This window comes from Ictidomys tridecemlineatus, chromosome 6 (genome assembly GCF_052094955.1).
Source record: "Ictidomys tridecemlineatus isolate mIctTri1 chromosome 6, mIctTri1.hap1, whole genome shotgun sequence".
In the NCBI taxonomy this organism is placed as follows: Eukaryota; Metazoa; Chordata; class Mammalia; order Rodentia; family Sciuridae; genus Ictidomys; species Ictidomys tridecemlineatus.
The window spans coordinates 92,167,425-92,185,935 of record NC_135482.1 but is presented as its reverse complement, the minus strand read 5'-3'; the positions used below and the strand labels follow the sequence as shown (position 1 = coordinate 92,185,935).

General features: G+C 36.4%; 1 protein-coding gene across 2 annotated transcripts in view; it reads left to right on the top strand.

Annotated features, from left to right (window-relative positions):
• Nucleotides 1–1,344: 1,344 nt before the first annotated feature.
• The window catches only part of Ptpro (protein tyrosine phosphatase receptor type O), a 220,963-nt gene continuing 203,796 nt past the window's right edge, over nt 1,345–18,511 (top strand). For both annotated transcript variants that reach the window (XM_040280959.2, XM_005331877.4), the window contains exon 1: nt 1,345–1,485. In XM_040280959.2, coding sequence (XP_040136893.1) covers nt 1,411–1,485 — 75 coding nt within the window. In that variant the 5' untranslated portion in view covers nt 1,345–1,410. The remainder of the gene's footprint in view (nt 1,486–18,511) is intronic.

The window sequence follows — 18,511 nt, the reverse complement described above, 5'->3', positions numbered from 1 at the left end:
TCTAAAAGAAGTCACCAAAGAGATTATTTTCACACAAATTCAGGCCATCTCTATATTTTATGATTACAAACATTAGGGCATAAATGTAGCCATGAGAACATAATCTACCTAATCCTCCCTGGGAGAAGTGTCTGGCCACTTCTCCTCTGGATAAAGGCTCGGTAAACACAGCTCTGGGTCCTTCTTCAAACCACTACTCTTTAGCTGTGTGAGACAGAACTGGTGCCTGAACTCCTACATTGGTGACCAAGGTGACCTTTTCTGTCTCCTGGTGCCCAAGCATGCCTCAAAGATAAATAGGAAGTTCCATTACTGGCAGGACACAGTAAGGGTACTTTACATGATAATAAGAAATGATTTATATCTGAACAGTGCATCCCATAGTTTATTTTGACAGACATATCTTTCAAAAAAAAATACACATAACAACAAAAGGAATAGGTAAGTAGATTGGGGACACACGGTATGGAAGTCATTGCATGTGACTTTAAAAAATCAGGTTAATTATTCCAGGATAACTCAGAATTTTTAGAAAATGTGTATCTTTTTTATAAATAAGAATAAATTATCGTGATCCCCTTCTACATTCTGCTTCAGGTGACATGACAGACTTTGGAAAAGGACAGTCTTTGAAATTTACAAGAACTCCTGATTGTAAATGGGAAATGTACATATTCATGCTATTTCTTCTTAGGTGACTATGGGATGGAGAGAATAGAGGAGGTGGCAGTGGTGTGAGGGTAAATACCCTGCCCTTCTCTTCCTCCCTGTCCCCCACTCACAGGCTCCGAATCTCAACCACCCAAGTGTTACTACTGCTTTTAACTGCAGTTGAGGGCAGGGGTATGGAATTGAGAGGAGACAGGCTCTGGATCCCGATTGCTCAAAGCCCATCAGGAAAACCCACAGAACTCCTGAGTCCCAGATACTGTGGGAAGGTTGAGGCGGAGCCTGGAATGGGGCTGTCCAGCAATAGGAGGAGGCTGGCGAGAGGGTTGGGAGGCTGCTGTCACTTTATGAGTCCGCAGCATGAGTGAGAGTATCCCTGTTGCTAAGAGGACCAAGGCGGGCAGGACTCAGGGCCCCCGCCTCTCCCTCACCACTCGGACCCAGTGACTCCGCTCGGGCAGCTGCTGTTGCGGTGGCGGCGGCAGAGCCTCGCCCACTCCAATCTCCACCCTCTCCATCCTTAGCTATTAAAGAACAGCGGCGCCTGGCACGTTCTTGGAGGACCCCCGGCGCAGAAGAGGAAAGGGAGCAGGCGCAGGGGGATTGGAAAGGCAGCATGCGCCCGCCAGGAGCTTCCTCGGCGCCCACGGTCTGAGGCTGTAGCCCCAGTTCGCCATTGTGAGCCATCGCCAGGGGACCCCGCTGGCGCCGCTGTCCCCCTAGTTCCCTGTCCGCTCCGCGATGGGGCACCTGCCCATGAGGACGCGCGCTGGCCACCGCCTCCTGCCTCTGCTCTGGCTCTTTGTGCTGCTCAAGGTAGGAGAGCTTCCCGCACCCTTTTCCCAGGCTGTCCAGCCCGCAGCAGCTCTCAGGCGCTCTTGCTCTGCGGTGGGGAACGATGCGCCCTGGGGCGCGATGGCTCTGCCGGGGAAAGCGCCAGCCGGGCAGCCTGGGCGCACGCTTTGTTGTGCTTGCGAGTGCGTGCTCCTGGTGGTCCTAACGGATGGGGGTGGAGGAATAAGGGAAGTTTTCTCTCTCCAGTTTCCAGCCTTTGTGCTCTCTTAGCGCCGTGGATAGCCTCATCAAAGGTGGGCTTGTTAGACAGAGCTTTCTCCAGCAAAATGAGGTCACTTTCTCTTCTGGTCCCCACTGCTTCCCAATGCCCGCTCAACCTCTCCGCCCTCCGCCAACCGAGTATGTGATTGCTTTGTCTTAATTTACCTTCTTCGAGAATTATACACGGGGTGATGAGCTCCTAGGTCACAAATGGACTGCTTGGGGGCGGATCGAGGACACGATTTTCCTTGAATAAGGAGTGTCAGTGTGATCCTGGAAAGGATTTTTCACTCTGTCTTACCTCCCCCCCGCTGAGAATTCCATGTAAAAAAGTCTCCAGACTTTCTCCGCTGTATTTACAGAAGATGCTATCTCTAATTTTAATGGTAGAAAAAATATGTGATTCACTTTTTCCTGTCTTCAAAATGTGGTCCCTTGAGATTATACTTTGAGAAAAAAAAAAAAAAAAGAAAGAAAGAAAAGAACTGTTTTTCTAAATATATAGCTTGAGATTTATAATAAACAATTTGTTTTGAAAAAAATAACTAGATGTTTTCTTGGAAGATGATGTGAAGTTAAAAAGGGATTAGCTACCACTCCTGTCTTCAACGGGTCTGCTTTATCTTCGTCATTAGTTCTTTCTTTCCCTTCTCTCTTTTTGGGCAGAGCAAACTCCAGAATGTCGACAGGTGACCTGGAGCTATCCTTTCAGCACCACAGTGATACCTAGCCAAGAAATGAATGAAACATTAATGGCTGCAAATGTTTTCTTACTAAGGAATCACCTTTTGCTTATATGAACCATTAATTATGAATGCCTGACAAAGATACAGTGGAACAGGACTGATGAATCGAGAACAGCATTCATTTTAAATACTCTATATTTTCATTTATCTTAATGGAAAATAGTAAAAGATAGTTTCAGGGCAAAAAAGGAACAGAGGACATAAGATTATAAATTATGTTTAATGTATTGTAATTATTTTCTTAAGTTATCCATAATTTTTTTTTTGTTTTAAAATCTGTTAAGCAATAAGTTCAGTCAGGTTTCTCCCCTAGGAGGTTGTTCCCCAGTACACATCACCAGTGTATTAGACTTAAGTTTTTATTATTATTATTATTATTATTAACTTTTTTATTTGTCGAACTCTGCCATAATCATTTTATCTATGCTCATTATGAAATTGCAATGAAAAATTGATTCACCACACATTTTATCAAGTAACAGCTAAGGCTTACCTGTACGTTATTGGATCTAAACCATGTTATTGGATCCAAACCTAACCTGTGGAACAAATGCAGGTTTTGCTTGAGCTCTTCATAATGAATGAGAATTCCAGAAATGAGAATGATTAGTTTCGGAATGGGGTTAGAGTGCTGTCATTGAAATGTAGAAATATGGCAGAAGTTTGAATTCAAAACTGAATATTGAATGAGAAAACAGTCAGTAATGGCATAAGGACCATCTTAGTGACTGTAATAGAGGTTTGCTCTGTTTCACATAATAGATGTATTCCTCAATATAATATCATTTATGGCAAAATGCATAATATAGGAAATACATTGACAAAGCTTACCATTTAAAGAAGTATTATTGTAAAGAGACAAACAATCTTAAAGGAAAGTTAATATTTTTATTTTATATAAGCACAATATTTGTTCTTTAATATAAAACATATAAGATATGTGTGTATGTGTGTTATGTGTGTGTGTGTGTGTGTTATGTGTGTGTGTGTTGTAGCATGTGCCAGTCTTCTAGGTATTTTGCTCACATGTATCATTTCATTTAATCCTATTTTGTTGCAGCTAAGAAGAGATATTCACAGTGGTAAACTGGACACAGTAAAATATCTTACATTTAGGAGTTAATATATTACATGGTGCATTGGGCGTATAGTATAATCTCTTTATAATTTGGAGATGCTTTTGAAATAAAGGTCCTGAAATGTGCCAGTAAAATAGATCTAAGCAGGTGATGGCCAAAACATGGAGAAAAGCTTCATTATTAAATACTAATATGTCAACCAGATCTTAATTACAAAATCTAAAAAGATTCATGTGTATTAAAAACAAACTAGTTCCCTAATCTTCCCTCGAAAATCTCTGTAGTTTTTGTATGATCTACAAATTTTCCAATATTAATATTCTCTGTATGAATAGCCTTTATATGAAAGACTATTCCAGAAATCCCTAGGGACCATAAGTCAAAGAAATTCAGCTCTGAGTCATAATTTATAGTTTTACATCTTCCACAACTCTGAAACTAACAGCTGAATATAAGCAGTGGGAAAGTTTGAATCTAAATGAAGGACTATAACCAACTTCATTGAGAAAACCTCAGTGTGACTGACCATGCTTCATTGTTTCTACGGGGTTGAAATGCATGTTTAATCAGGTATCTCAGGTGGTTTAAATCATTGATGCACACTGAATAGCTAAATATCTCATAATTTATGTTGCATAAACACAATGTTAGTTATGAAAAAGATTTTAATTTTGTATAAATGTTCACGGAGTATATATAAAATTGAAAACAAAAATGGAACTCTATTATCAAATGAAGGTCTACCAATCTGAAAGTCCTCTATCTATGAATATAGATGGAATATTTATGCAGTGAGTCTTCCACCTGTGCATCTCCCCATGATTTCCTGTGAAAACAATGCAACTTCCCTTACTTTAGTAACCCCTCCCTGAAAATGGCTTTCTGTATCATTTCACTCAAATCAGTACTTTGTCTACTAACATGTAGACTAACTAATATGATGTCATAAGAACTTGAAGTCTGATTTTCCTGAAATGTTGCTTATTAATGTTCTACTGTAATGTTCCCCTAAACTCACAGATGTGGCATGGATTCTTCTTTTTCTCTTAACCTCCTATCTCTATTTCCTCATTTCTTTTCTTACCAGAGATATCATCAAAGAACATTACATTTGAAAGGGGCATTAATATTGTATTTTTAAAAGAGGTTCATGTTCAATTCTATAAAGCATGATGGTTAACATGTTGGCCATACTACTCATGTACTCTTATCCAAGATAAATATCCACTTTCCATGTTCTATCTACTTTTCTTTACTTTCCTGGGTGGTGGCTCGCTCTCTCTCTCTCTCTCTCTCTCTCTCTCTCTCTCTCTCTCTCTCTCTCTCTCTCTCTCACACACACACACACACACACACACACACACACACACACTCACACACACCTACACACACCCCTCCCTTTCTTTGTCAAGGTTTCATTGTCTTTTCTACAATACTGGAAGATGACCTATCATATTTCATTTTTCTCGAGAACCCTAGATCATCCACTGACTCTTGATAAATGGCATCACCAACCTTTTAGAGAATCCTTTTTACTTATGGCATGCTCAGTAAGTTGAAGAAGGCTCACTGGCTATGCTTCTACAGATAATGGAGCTATAATCTTCCATTGTGAATGACTGCTTTAGTTATTTTTATGAAAAACTGTTGTTGTATGAAAAAGGAAATTCACACTATTCTCCTTCATTTTGGCCTCAAAGAAAATGCACATCTTTTTGTGTAAGTGATTAAAGGCACTGTGAGAGTTGTACTTTAAAATGCAGCACTATTCTTAGTGTCTAAATATCCAGCATAAAAGGATTTAAATTTATTAGGGGATTGACTCCTGAATAAAATCCCAGCTTGAGTTTTGAGGATCTGCACAAGGATCTTTGGTGTTGGATATAGTTGGCACACGTGGACAAAACATTGATTGGTAGCAGTGTGGCGTAATACAAGATTTAACAGCAGTGACCACAGATGCATAGTTCTCATTTTCTCCTTGACTTAACGCCCCCAGTTCCTGTGATGTCACATTCTCAGAAGCACAGCTTCTTGCAAGGGTGAACTTTACTGTAACGTGCTTAGTGTTTTTATCTAATTATTACAAATATGTCATAAATATTTTTTAAGTAAAAGAATGTCTTCTATAATTTTTTCTTCCATTGAATCAAATATTTGCTGCTAGATATATGAGAGGAAGAAGGGGAGGGAAAAAGGAAATAACCAGGAACTGAAATGAAGCAGATTAAATTCCATGCAGGTATGAGCATGTCAAAATGAACCTACTATTACGTATAACTACAATGCACTAATAAAATCATTAAAAAGAAGTATAATAGAACCTAATAAATAGTATACAAATTTTCTGCGCCTTAAAAATAGCTTCTGTCATAATTGTGAAATGTTTTAATAGTGACAAGTAAATAGATCTTTAAGGAAAACATGAGGAAATTATCATTATATGAGTTAAATGAACATAACTACAATGATATAGTATTATAAATAGTATTACTATAACTATTAACAATTATATATAATTATATAACTGTTATAAGGAACTTACATTTATCTTATTAAAACATAAATTTTACATTAATCTTATTCATATCATAAATCAAGACACTAATATTATTTTCCCAAAAAATGTAATACTTCTAATAGCTCATTTATTTATTTTTTTGTTTTTCTTAATTTTTTATTCTAATTTGTTGTATATGACAGCAGAATGCATTACAATTCATATTACACATATAGAGCACAATTTTTTATATCTCTGGTTGTATACAAAGTATATTCACACTATTTGTGTCTTCATAGATGTACTTAGGATAATGGTGTCCATCTTATTCTACCATCTTTTTTACCCCCTTTCACTCTCCCATCCCCTTCCTCCCCTTTGCCCTATTTAGAGTTCATCTAAACTTCCCATACTCCCCCTCCCAACCCCACTATGAATCACCCTCCTTATATCAGAGAAAACATGCAGCATTTGTTTTTTTGGGATTGGCTTACTTCATGTAGCATTATATTCTCCAACTCTATATTCTCCAACTCCATCTATTTACCTGAAAATGCCATGATTTTATTCTCTTTTATTGTTGAGTAATATTCCATATATATATGTGTGTGTGTGTGTGTGTGTGTGCGTGCGCGCGCGCGCACACACACACGCACGCGCATACCACATTTTCTTTATCCATTCATCTATTGAAGGGCATCTAGGTTAGTTCCACAGTTTAGCTATTGTGAATTGTGCTTCTATAAACATTGATGTGGCTGTGTCCCTGTAGTATGATTTTTTAAAGTCCTTTGGGTATAGACCAAGGAGGAATAGCTGGGTCAAATGGTGGTTCCATTCTCAATTTTCCAAGAAATCTATACTGGCTGCACCAATTTGCAAATTCAAAATAATTTCTGATTATCTTCTACGTAATTACCACCAGCAATGTATGAGTGTGCCTTTTCCCCCACATCCTCACCAGCACTTACTATTGTTTGTCTTCATAATATCTGCCGTTCTGACTGGAGTGAGATGAAATCTTAGAGCTTTGATTTGCAATTCTCTAATTATTAGAGATGTTGAACATTTTTTCATATATTTATTGATTAACTGTATATCACCTTCTGAGAAGTGTCTCTTCAGTTCCTGGGCCCATTTATTGATTGGGTTATTTGTTTTTATGTTATTAGCTTTTTGAATTCTTTATATACCCTAGAGGTTAGTGCTCTGTCTGATGTACAAGTGGAAAAAATTTTCTCCCAGGCTGTAGGCTCTCTATTCACCTCACTGGTTGTTTCTTTTGCTGATAAGAAGCTTTTTAGTTTGAATCCATCCCATCTATTCATTCTTGGTTTTAAATCTTGTGCTATAGGAATCTTATTAAGGAGGTAGAAGCCTAATCCGATATGATGGAGATTTGGGCCTACTTTTTCTTCTAATAGATGCAGGGTCTCTGCTTTAATTTCTAGATGGTTGTTTCACTTTGAGTTGAATTTTGTGCCTGGCGAGAGATAGTGGTTTAATTTCATTTTGTTGCATATGGATTTCTAGTTCTCCCAGCACTATTTGTTGAAAAGGCTATCTTTTCTCCAATGTTTGTTTTCGGTGCCTTTGTCTAACATAAGATAACTGTAATTATGTGGGTTAGTCTCTATGTCCTCTTCTGTACCATTGATCTACCAGTCTATTTTGGTGCCAATACTATGCTGTTTTTGTTACTATTGCTCTGTAGTATAGTTTAAGGTCTGTTATAGTGATGCTACCTGCTTCACTCTTCTTGCTAAGAATTGATTTAGCTATTCTGTGTCTCTTATTTTTCCAGATGAATTTTATGACTGCTTTTTCCTATTTCTATGAGGAATGTCATTGGGATTTTGATTGGAATTACATTAAATGTGTATAATGCTTTTGATAGTATGGTCATTTTGACAATATTAATTCTGTCTATCCAGGAACAAGGGAGAGCTTTCCATCTTCTAAGGTCTTCTTTAATTTATTTCTTTAGTATTCTGTAGTTTTTGTTGTAGATGTCTTTCACCTATTCTATTAGGTTGATTCCCAACTATTTTATATTTTTTGAGGCTATTGTAAATGGGATAGTTTTCCTTTCAGAGGTTTTGTCACTTATTTACAGAAATGCCTTTGATTTATGGGAGTTGATTTTGTATTCTGCTACTTGGCTGAATTCATTTACTAGTTCTAGAAGTTTTCTGGTGGAATTTTTTGGGTCTTCTAAGTATAGAATCATATCAGCAGCAAGTAGTGCTCATTTGAATTCTTATTTTTCTATCTGTATCCCTTTAATTTCTTTCACCTGTCTAATTGCTCTGGCCAGTGTTTCAAGAACTATGTTAAATAGAAGTGGTGAAAGGGCATTCCTGTCTTCTTCCAGTTTTTAGAAGAAATGCTTTCAGTTTTTCTCCATTTAGAATGATGTTGGCCTGGAGCTTAGCATAGATAGCTTTTACAGTGTTGAGATATGTTTCTGTTATCCCTAGTTTTTCTAGTGTTTTGAACATGAAGGAGTGCTGTATTTTGTCAATGCCTTTTCTGTGTCAGTATGGTTCTTATCATTAAGTCTATTGATATGATGAATTACATTTATTGATTTCTGTATGTTGAACCAAACTTGCATTCCTGGGATAAACCCCACTTTTGATATGTTTTTGTATTCAATTTGCCAGAATTTTATTGAGAATTTTTGCATCTATGTTCATTAGAGATATCGATTTGAAGTTTTCTTTCTTTGATGTGTCTTTGCCTGGTTTTGGAATTGGGGTGACATTAGCCTCATGGAATGAGTTTGGAAGTGCTCCCTCTTTTTCTATTTCCTGAAATGAATTGAAGAGTATTGATATTAGTTCTTCTTTAAAGGTCTTGTAGAACTCAGGTATGTATCCATCAGTTCCTGGGCTTTTCTTGGTTGGTAGGCTTCTGATGGCATCTTCTATTTCATTGCTTGAAATTGATCTGTTTTAAAAGTATATATCATCCTGATTCAATTTGGGAAAATCATATGACTCTAGAAATTTGTCAATGCCCTCTATATTTTCTATTTTATTGGAGTACAAGTTTTCAAAATAATTTCTAATTATCTTCTGCATCTCTGTAGTCTCTGTTATGATATTTCCTTTTTCATCACATATGTTAGTAATTTGAGTTTTCTTTATCCTTCTCTTTGTTAACATTCCGAAGGGTTTGTCAACTTTATTTTTTTCAAAGAACCATCTTTCTGTTTTGTCAATTTTCCAATTGTTTCTTTTGTTTAAATTTCATTGATTTTCACTCTGATTTAATTATTTCCTGTCTTCTGCTGCTTTTGGTGTTGACTTGTTATTCTTTTTCTAGGGCTTTGAGATGTAATAAGTCTTTTATTTGTTGACTTTTTCTTCTTTGAAGGAATGAACTCCAAGCAATGAACTTTCCTCTTAGTACTGCCTGTATAGTGTCCCAGAGATTTTGATATATTGTATCTGTGTTCTCATTCACCTCTAAGAATTTTTTTAATCTCTTCCTTGATGTCTATTGCAACCCATTGTTCACTCAGTAGCATATTATTTAGTCTCCAGGTGTTAGAGTAGCTTTTATTTTTAATTTTATCATTGATTTCTAATTTCATTTCATTATGATCTGATAGAATACAAGGTAGTATCTCTACTTTTTTATATTTGCTAAGAGTTGCTTTGTGGCATAGTACATGGTCTGTTTTAGAGAAGGATCTATGTGCTGCTGATGGATGAAATATTCTATATATGTCAGTTAAGTCTAAGTTATTGATTGTATTGTTGAGTTCTATGATTTCTTTTTTCAGCTTTTGTTTGGACAATCTATCCAGTGGTGAAAAGGGTATGTGAAAGTCACCCAGAATTATTGTGTTGTGTTCTATTTGACTCTTGAACTTGAGAAGAGTTTGTTTGATGAACGTAGATGCTCCTTTGTTTGGGGCATATAGATTTATTATTGTTATGTCTTATGTCTTATGGTTCCCTTAAGCAGTTTAAAATGTCCTTATTTATCCCTTTTGATTAACTTTGGCTTGAAGTATATTTTATTTGCTATGAGGATGGAAACCCCTGCTTGCTTCTGCAGTCCATGTGAGCAGTATAATTTTTCCCAGCCATTCACCTTCCTTCTATAGATGTCTTTTCCTATGAGATGAGTCTCTTGGAGGCAGAATATTATCGTTTTTTTTTTTAAAAAATTCAATCTGTCAGTCTCTGTCTTTTGATTGGTGAGTTTAGGCCATTAACATTCAGGGTTATTATTATTGAGACATGATTTGTATTCTCACCCATTTTTGTTTATTTTTTGGTATTTAACATGACTTGGTTTCTCCTTTGATTAGTTTTTCCTTTAGCGTAATATCTCCCTTTGCTGATTTTCATTGCTGGTTTCAATTCCTCTTCATGTAATATTTTGCTGAGGATGTTCTGTAGTGCAAGCATTCTAGTTGTAAATTCTTTTAACTTTTATTTATCATGGAAGGTTTTTATTTCATCATCAAATATAAAGCTTAATTTTGCTGGATATAATATTCTTGGTTGGCATCCATTTTCTTTCAGAGCTTGATATATGTTGTTCCAGGATCTTCTAGCTTTCAGGGTCTGGGTTGAAAAATCTGCACATAATCTAATTGTTTTCCCCTTATTTGTAATCTCATTCTTGTCTCTCATGGGCTTTTAATATTCTTTTCTTATTCTGTATGTTAGGCGTTTTCATTATTATGTGCCTTGGTGTGGATCTGTTGTGATTTTGTACATTTGGTGTCCTATAAGCTTCTTGAATTTGGTTTTCCAATTTATTCTTCATGTTTGAAAAATTATCTGATGTTATTTCATTGAATATATTGCTCTTTCTTTTGGTTTGGAACTCTATTCCTTCCTTTATCCCAATAACTCTTAAATTTGTTTTTTTTATGCTATCCCATATTTGTTGAATGTTCTGCTCATGGTTTCTTACCATTTGCACTTTTTTGTCTACATTCTTTTCAAGATTATATATTTTGTCTTCATTTTCTGAGGTCCTGCCTTCCAACTGGTCTAATCTGTTGGTGATGCCTTCAATTGATCTTTTAATTTGGTTTATTGTTTCTTTCATTTCAAGAATTTCTATTTGGCTTTTTCTTAGAACCTCTGTCTCCCTATTGAAGTAATCTTTTGCTTCCTGTATTTGTTTATGTAGCTCTTTGTCAAAATGATCTTTTGCTGCCTATATTTGCTCTTTTATATCATCCTTTAATTCACAGAACATTTTAATCATGTACGTCCTAAACTCCTTCTCTGTCATTTCTTCTGTTGTGCTGGCCATGAATTCTAGTAATATGGTACCTTGATATGTTTGGGGCCATTTCTTTCCTTGTCTTTTCATATTGCTTGTGTGTCTTCCCTTCTAGCACTGTAGACCCTAGGCATTACCGTTTTTATCCTATAGGCTTATAGTGCCCCTGTTGAGATCCAATTCCTCTCCTTTGAGGTGAAGGACAATGTTCTCAGATCTCAATATATAACAGTATACGCCCTAAAAACAAATGTTTGATAGTAAGACATTTACATTTTGATCACAATGTACAGAAGTGGTGAATTCAATTATTATCTACTATATACTCAGTAGGTTTGTAAAAAGAGTTTACAGTTTCTAATGGTGGACAAAGAACAGGGTGGTGAGGAGTAGGATGATATGCTGAGGAGGTAGGAGGTGAGGATATAGAGTTGTTATATCTTAAGAAGTATAAAAAAGAGATCTAAGGAGGAAGGTTAGTAGCAGGAGAAGGGAGAGGAAATAATTTTAGGTAAACAAGTAAGTGGGAAGACAGTAGGGTACATAAAACATACACACATATATATTAAGAAAAATTTTAAAATGTTAAAATAATAGAAATTGGTGGGATAAAAGAAAAAAAAGCATATACAACACAGCTGTCATACACTATTCTGATATCCCAGTCCTCAAAATCCTAATTCATGCAAAGTACTTGGTTTCACATATGTTGGGGATGTGAGGGTAGGAGAATAGAGAGGGACAGGGGAAAAAAAATCTTGAAGGAAGAAGCAGGATTGTTTGGGTTGGAAATCCATAACTTTCCTGCTTCCCTTGTCATCCCATGGGTGGGGTCATCTGTTGTTAGCTGGTATCTCTGACCTCAGGATGGTGAAGGTAACCAGGGTGTCACTGAGCCGGGTTGTAGCTGCTGGGGAGAAGGGAGAGTTAGAAACTGGGTACCTGGACAGCTGGAGTTCCAAACTGGGAGTTGCCACTGAAAATGGTGTTGAAGGTGATCCAAGATGGAGGCACCTCCTTTCAGCAGTGGGCTGTCAGAACACGTGGGGCAAGCTGAGCGATGGTGTTGGATGATGAGTTCAGAGACAGCTCTGTGGCATTGCAGTGTGTGGCTGTTAGCTGGCTTCAGAGCCTGTGTGAAGTTCTTAGGTATAGGCAGGCTACGGCGTGTAGCATCTCCACTGCTGCAGAGTTCCAAGACAGTGTCGACCAGGGGAGCCCCACATGGGTAGAAAGGGGGTCCACACAGGAGTGGTGGCCAGAGTTTTGGCAAGTGGGAAGCTGCCGGGTGTCCTGTGTGGAAGTGGTGTCGGTGATTTCTACTAGGTGGGTGGCCAAAAGTTCTGCACAGGTGTTGATAGTCCTGCTCAGGTACCCAGTAGTCCTGTGTGGGCGAGTAGTTGGGAGACCTACTCTGATGCTGAGGCCTGGAGCCCTGGATGGCACAGTGGCCATGATTCCTACACAGGAGCAGGAATATGGCTCACAGAGATGCAGTATTCTCACTATTTGAGTCCCAGGTCACAGAGTGACACAGAATGCTGCCTCCTTTTGGCCAACCATCTTGGATCTCCCAATTGCTCATTTATTGATCAATATTGCCTTACATATTGTTTGAGGTCACTAAACAATTAGGTAGGGGAAATGGTCCCCTTACCTTTGTATGTAACCTAAAACTTCAATCAGTTCCCAGATATGCAGGCAATATATTGCATTCCTCTCTCCTGTGACCACTACTATCCAGAACTGAGATTTCTGCATTCTGTTGGTTGGAGACCCTCTAATCTTCCCATAACATTGCCCTTAGCACACATATCCCTTTCTATACCCAGATCTCCATTATACCAATGGTGGTGCTTAATATAGGTCATAAACCAATGACTGAAATAACTCTTCTATAGTGACTTGAGAGACCCATTGTTTTCACCTCTTTATGCTTAGATAAGTGTGTAAGAACTTCTTTGTGTGATTTAAGGAGCCAAAATAAATCGAATGTGGCACAAATAGAGTGATCAAGAGTATGAATGAGTCAGGAAGCAGAACACAAAGACTCTAGTCCTCTTTCCTCTTGGTACAATTGACTCCAGCAGGGTCTGTCTGTAGGGTTTCTGCCAGACATCAGGACTGTATGAAACTCTCCTCAAAAACGTCTCCTGTAATCTGCTCTCCAATTACTCCTAGTGCTTTCCTCTCCCAAGCTTGCTTACCCCAGGACTGCAAAACACCAATTCTTAGAAATTTACCCCTTCTGCTTAGAGTGCCTTCAAATTTATTTTTGTAAGAAAAAACATATCTCATCCCTCCATCAGAAAAATCATCCTCAGTTCTTTTAGAATCTAATTCTGTAATGAAAGATTTCTTCTTTCCTTGGGCATTCTAGTTGCTTAAAAGCCAGCTCCTTTTTCTTCTGTATTTTAAAAGCAAAGAGACAATCTTTGAAACAAGGTGGAAAAGGCTTCTTGATGAAAGTTTTCTTTCTTTCCTTTTTGTCGAGAAATTGAAATTCAAGAAGAGAATGATACATACTTGGAAAAATATTTAAAAAACAGAGAATCAAATTAGGAAGTAGGAGAGTTGTATTGCAAATTGTAAATATGCATGGAAATTTCTGTAAAAAAAACGAGTAGGGGGGCAATTAGCCAATAAAATGAAGAAAGTTTGATAAAAACAAATATACTGCCATCTTCTATTTATATGCAAATAAATGTGTTTCCTTATCACACGCTATTTGGTGTTTCACTGTGGTGTAGAGTTCATTTTTTCTAACAAAACTGTTCTTATCTTAAAGTAAATTAAAACCAAATGAACCTGTCTTTAAACTGGTAATTTGTGTACCTTTACCAACAGATTTTACAAAGTAGAAATGTTATTTTTTTACAGTGTAGGAATCACAAGTCAGTTAACAACAATGTATGTAAGATTCAAGTCATGTTTCCCTTTTTTGTGTTATTATTGTTCAGATACTTGAGATGTATGTGTGTTCTATTTTTCTCTTTCTGTCCACTGATGTTATAAAATTAGTGATTTATTTGTGCATGGGTTAAGAATATCACATTGTTCTATCTAATCTAATATCGTTCTATCACATCTATATAATATTGTTCTTTCATCATAACTCCAATGGATCAAAATGAGAGCAGAGAAATTTCTGTCCCTGGTTCTCTTTACTCTTAGCCCAGATCAGAGACCAACAATGAGCCAGTGTGCTCATCCAGATTGCAAGTTCCTCTTGGTTCCACCCCTAGGAGCTTTTGTTTGGCATGTACAAACAAGATGGCAGAGAATTCCAAAGAATCCTTTGTACTGTTGGTCCTATCTGAAGTCTGATTCCTAATTCCCTGTACTTACTTCTGAATAGGGATTTTATTTTTATTAACTCTAGTGTTTCCACTTTAGGATCCTGACTTCAATTTCTAGTTATTTCTCCTCTTCCTTTAGCTTCCTTGAAAGAGCATCCTCTAAACATTTTTTTCCTTCTTTTTGGCTGACCAATGTTTATCCAAAGCCAGTGGAAACATTGAGAAGTTATTTTTCTTCTTCAATACAAAGACTGTCTTTTGGATTCCAGGATAATAATTTACTGCCCAATTCTATTCAGTTAATCAAACATTTTTGAGCACCTATTACAAGCCAGGAATTGAACTGGATGTTGTAGGTACAGGAATAGATAACAGGTAAATATCCACAAAAGGTTTAGTTGGAACATAGACACAGAAAAAGAAAATTGTGATCCAAATGTGGTCAGACTTTTTCCCACTTTTTTTAATTGGTGCATTATAGTTGTACATATTGATGGGACTTTTGTTACATATTGTTAAATACACATGATATAGAATATAGCAATATACTTTGACCAATATCACTTCCCAGCACTTCCTCACCCCCCACCCTGCTCCTACCCCTTGCAGATTTTTTTTAAAAAGGAAAATATGGGAGTGTTTCAGAAAAGACACTTAAACTATCTAGAGATATAAGATGTTGCATGGGCTAAATCCTAAAGCATAGATATTATTTATTTTTGCAACACAGTACATTCAACATGCTGATTAGTGTTTGTGTTAATTAAAGTGTTAGTACATATACACCAAAACCCTGATTCATCAAGATTTTCAAATGACTAATATATACATAAAACAAATACCATCACTTAAATAATTCAAGATTTCTCTGGGGACTTGAAATGTATTACATGATCTTATAATAATCTGATCTATATCCATAGACTATTACTATATTGGTAAAGTGCTAAAGTTTGTATTAGTTGTAAAATTTTTTCTACAACTTTAATTTTGGTTTTGTTTGTTGAAAAGCCAGAGATGGAAATGGCAGAATTATTATCAAATTATTTAAACTTTCACATACATGGCCTAAGGAATTTTTCCAACTCCATAAATTTATAAGGAATACTGAATCTGAAGAATATAAAAGTAGCAATAATTCTTTAATGAATAAATTATTTTATTAAGTTTAATAATCTTTAATTAATAAAAAGTCAAATTTTCTAGAACCCTCAGAGAACATACTTACATAAGTCTCTTTCTGTCCCAAGAACAAAAATGTGATTAAAAAACAGGGGTATCCTTACCCAATGCCACAAAACATATGCATCATATTTACCATAATAAGTGTCAACACTTAAACCAAAGGAGAGATATAAGAAAATACCTTATGACATAGATGTAACTAAAATTTTTAGATTTTTACCTAGGAAAAAAATTTGTTTCTGAAGGTTTTGAATCTTATGTTGATTAATAAAGGGAATAATGAAAGACCAAGGGAATTAAATATTGTCTATAATATATTATTAAATTAAACATGGAGTCATGTGATTCTCCCTTAAAGGATTATAGGAAAATATATTGTATGTCATGTATTGAAACTCATTAGTATGATAGCGTTATTTACGTACAAATATAGTGTGAGATGAGGCCAAGTTTAATTTACACTGTCAGAAGGAATTTCCCCTGCAATTGTCCCTAACTAATTTATACTTTTTAATTAGTATCTCAGGAATGAATATAGGATGCATTCAAAATGGTTAAGGTCTTGAGATTTGTAATATGGAAATTCTGGTACAGTCAAAGCTTTGCTAAAATAATTGCAAGGGTTTAGAATTAAATCATTTGGACTTCATTATAATAACTGAGTTTATGAATTTTTTGTTTTGTTTTGCTCTTAATTATTTGTAATCTGCTAATTATCTGTAATCTACCCATTTAGGGTACCTGAATTGCTTCTTTCAATTCACTTTTTGTATATTTGCAACTAGACAGCTATATCTGTAAGAGTATACTGTTACCCTGCTAATTTCAACTGCTTCATTGACGAAAAAGTTTTCTTTTTTGAAGGTTAATTGATGACCTAATAAGAATATTTCTATTGAATTTTTGTTGCTATGCTGAGCCCTTAAATTAGTCTTTTTTATTCAGTGATTTCTTGTGGCTCTGAAGTAAGGAGTTCTTAATTTGAAATCCTTAAATCTGAATCATGTGTGAATCATCAGGCATAATAATTTTATAACATATTAAAAATTGGAAAAGTCATAGATATTTACCATGGAAAAGCATAACATGCAACAGGCAGAAAAAGAAGAAACTAGTTATTCTAAACACTTCATTCCAAAATAACTCTCCTGTGAGTATACATATTTCCAGTCTTTTTCTGTCTATGCATCTGAGTATTTATATTTTAAAAACATTTTCAGAATTCCCTACTATATATGCTCTTTTCACATAAGTGTATAATTTTTTTTTTCAGCACTTGGGCATTTTCAGTCCTCTGCAATGTATGACATTAAGTCATAGGTCTTTGGGTCAAATGTATGCAATTCACAAATGTATTTGACTTAATTAAGGACATAGATGAACATCAATACTGATCATGACCATGAAGCGGGGAACAGGGAGTGGTTTAACAAGGGATCATCACCTACCTATATGCCTTCCATTAGTGTGACTAGTTAAGAATGAATCACAAAGAATAAAGTTAAGGTGCTGTATTGACAGGTATTCATTTCCCACTTTTTCACAGAGAAGTACTATGCTAAGAAACTAAAAACTATAGCCTTTCTAGTTAAAAAGAAAAAAAAAAAAAAGCCCAAGACCTGAATTCTGGCTATGTTCCTTGATTGTATACATTTGACAGTGTGCTGACCTCTTAATGGAAGATAAATTCCAGTGGCTCCCTCTATCACCATTTCAACAACTCCTCCAGTGGCCAAATCTGTTATCCTTCTACCTCCAACCTGCTATCCTGTGAGGGAAACTCCTTTTACCTTTTGATCCATATGCTCCGAAGGGAAGATAATATCCTTGCACTTGCTTGCCCTCAATGTACTTGGCAGAGTGATCAGCCAAGGGGAGAACACCTAACCCAGACTCAGCCCATTTTAAAACTGCACCTCACTGTGCACTGTCCTTGACACACGATCTCTGCTACAATAATTAAAACCTAGCCCTATTTTTCTTCAAACTGGCCATGGTTGTGGGGCTATGAAGTAAACTCAAACACATGGAACAAAGACATGAACTTGGAAGCTGTCTTCAGCCATACAACTGACAGGAAGGGACATTTCATAGCAGAAGAGAAGCAAGCAGGGACAGTTGAGACTTCAACAAGACTGCCTTTCATTGCAAGAAGACAAACTCATTTCTCAGACTTCAGAGAGTGTCTACACACAGATACACAGAAAAAAAATTATAAAATAGCAATCTACTAAAATTCAATTCCATCATAGCTGAATGGACATAAGAGTGATGCTTGGGGTCATTAAGTAATTTGAATCAGAGTGATTATATAATCATACCATTTGGGGCACTTCTGGGAGTGAAAGGATCATTATACCAGGACCAGCCAACACAAATCGAACTGTTCTGGGAGAAACAGGACAGACAGTTCCCCTCCTGAATACACTAGCAAACATATTTTATTCAGAATTTAATCACTAGCCCCTCCCCCATCACAATCATCTCTGAAGACCTTGCCCTATGTAAGGACTAGTCATATAAGAGGAATTGTAATTGTCTTCATCTAATACTAAAACATGTATACGAATGCTTATAGAAATCGAGCGGAATGCTCCAGAAACTGAAAACAATGAAATGTTTGAATGGTCAGAACAGTATGGCCCATTCATACCACATAATACTGCTTGGCAATGAAGAGAAATGAACTATTGATACACACAGAAGCTTTAAATGAAC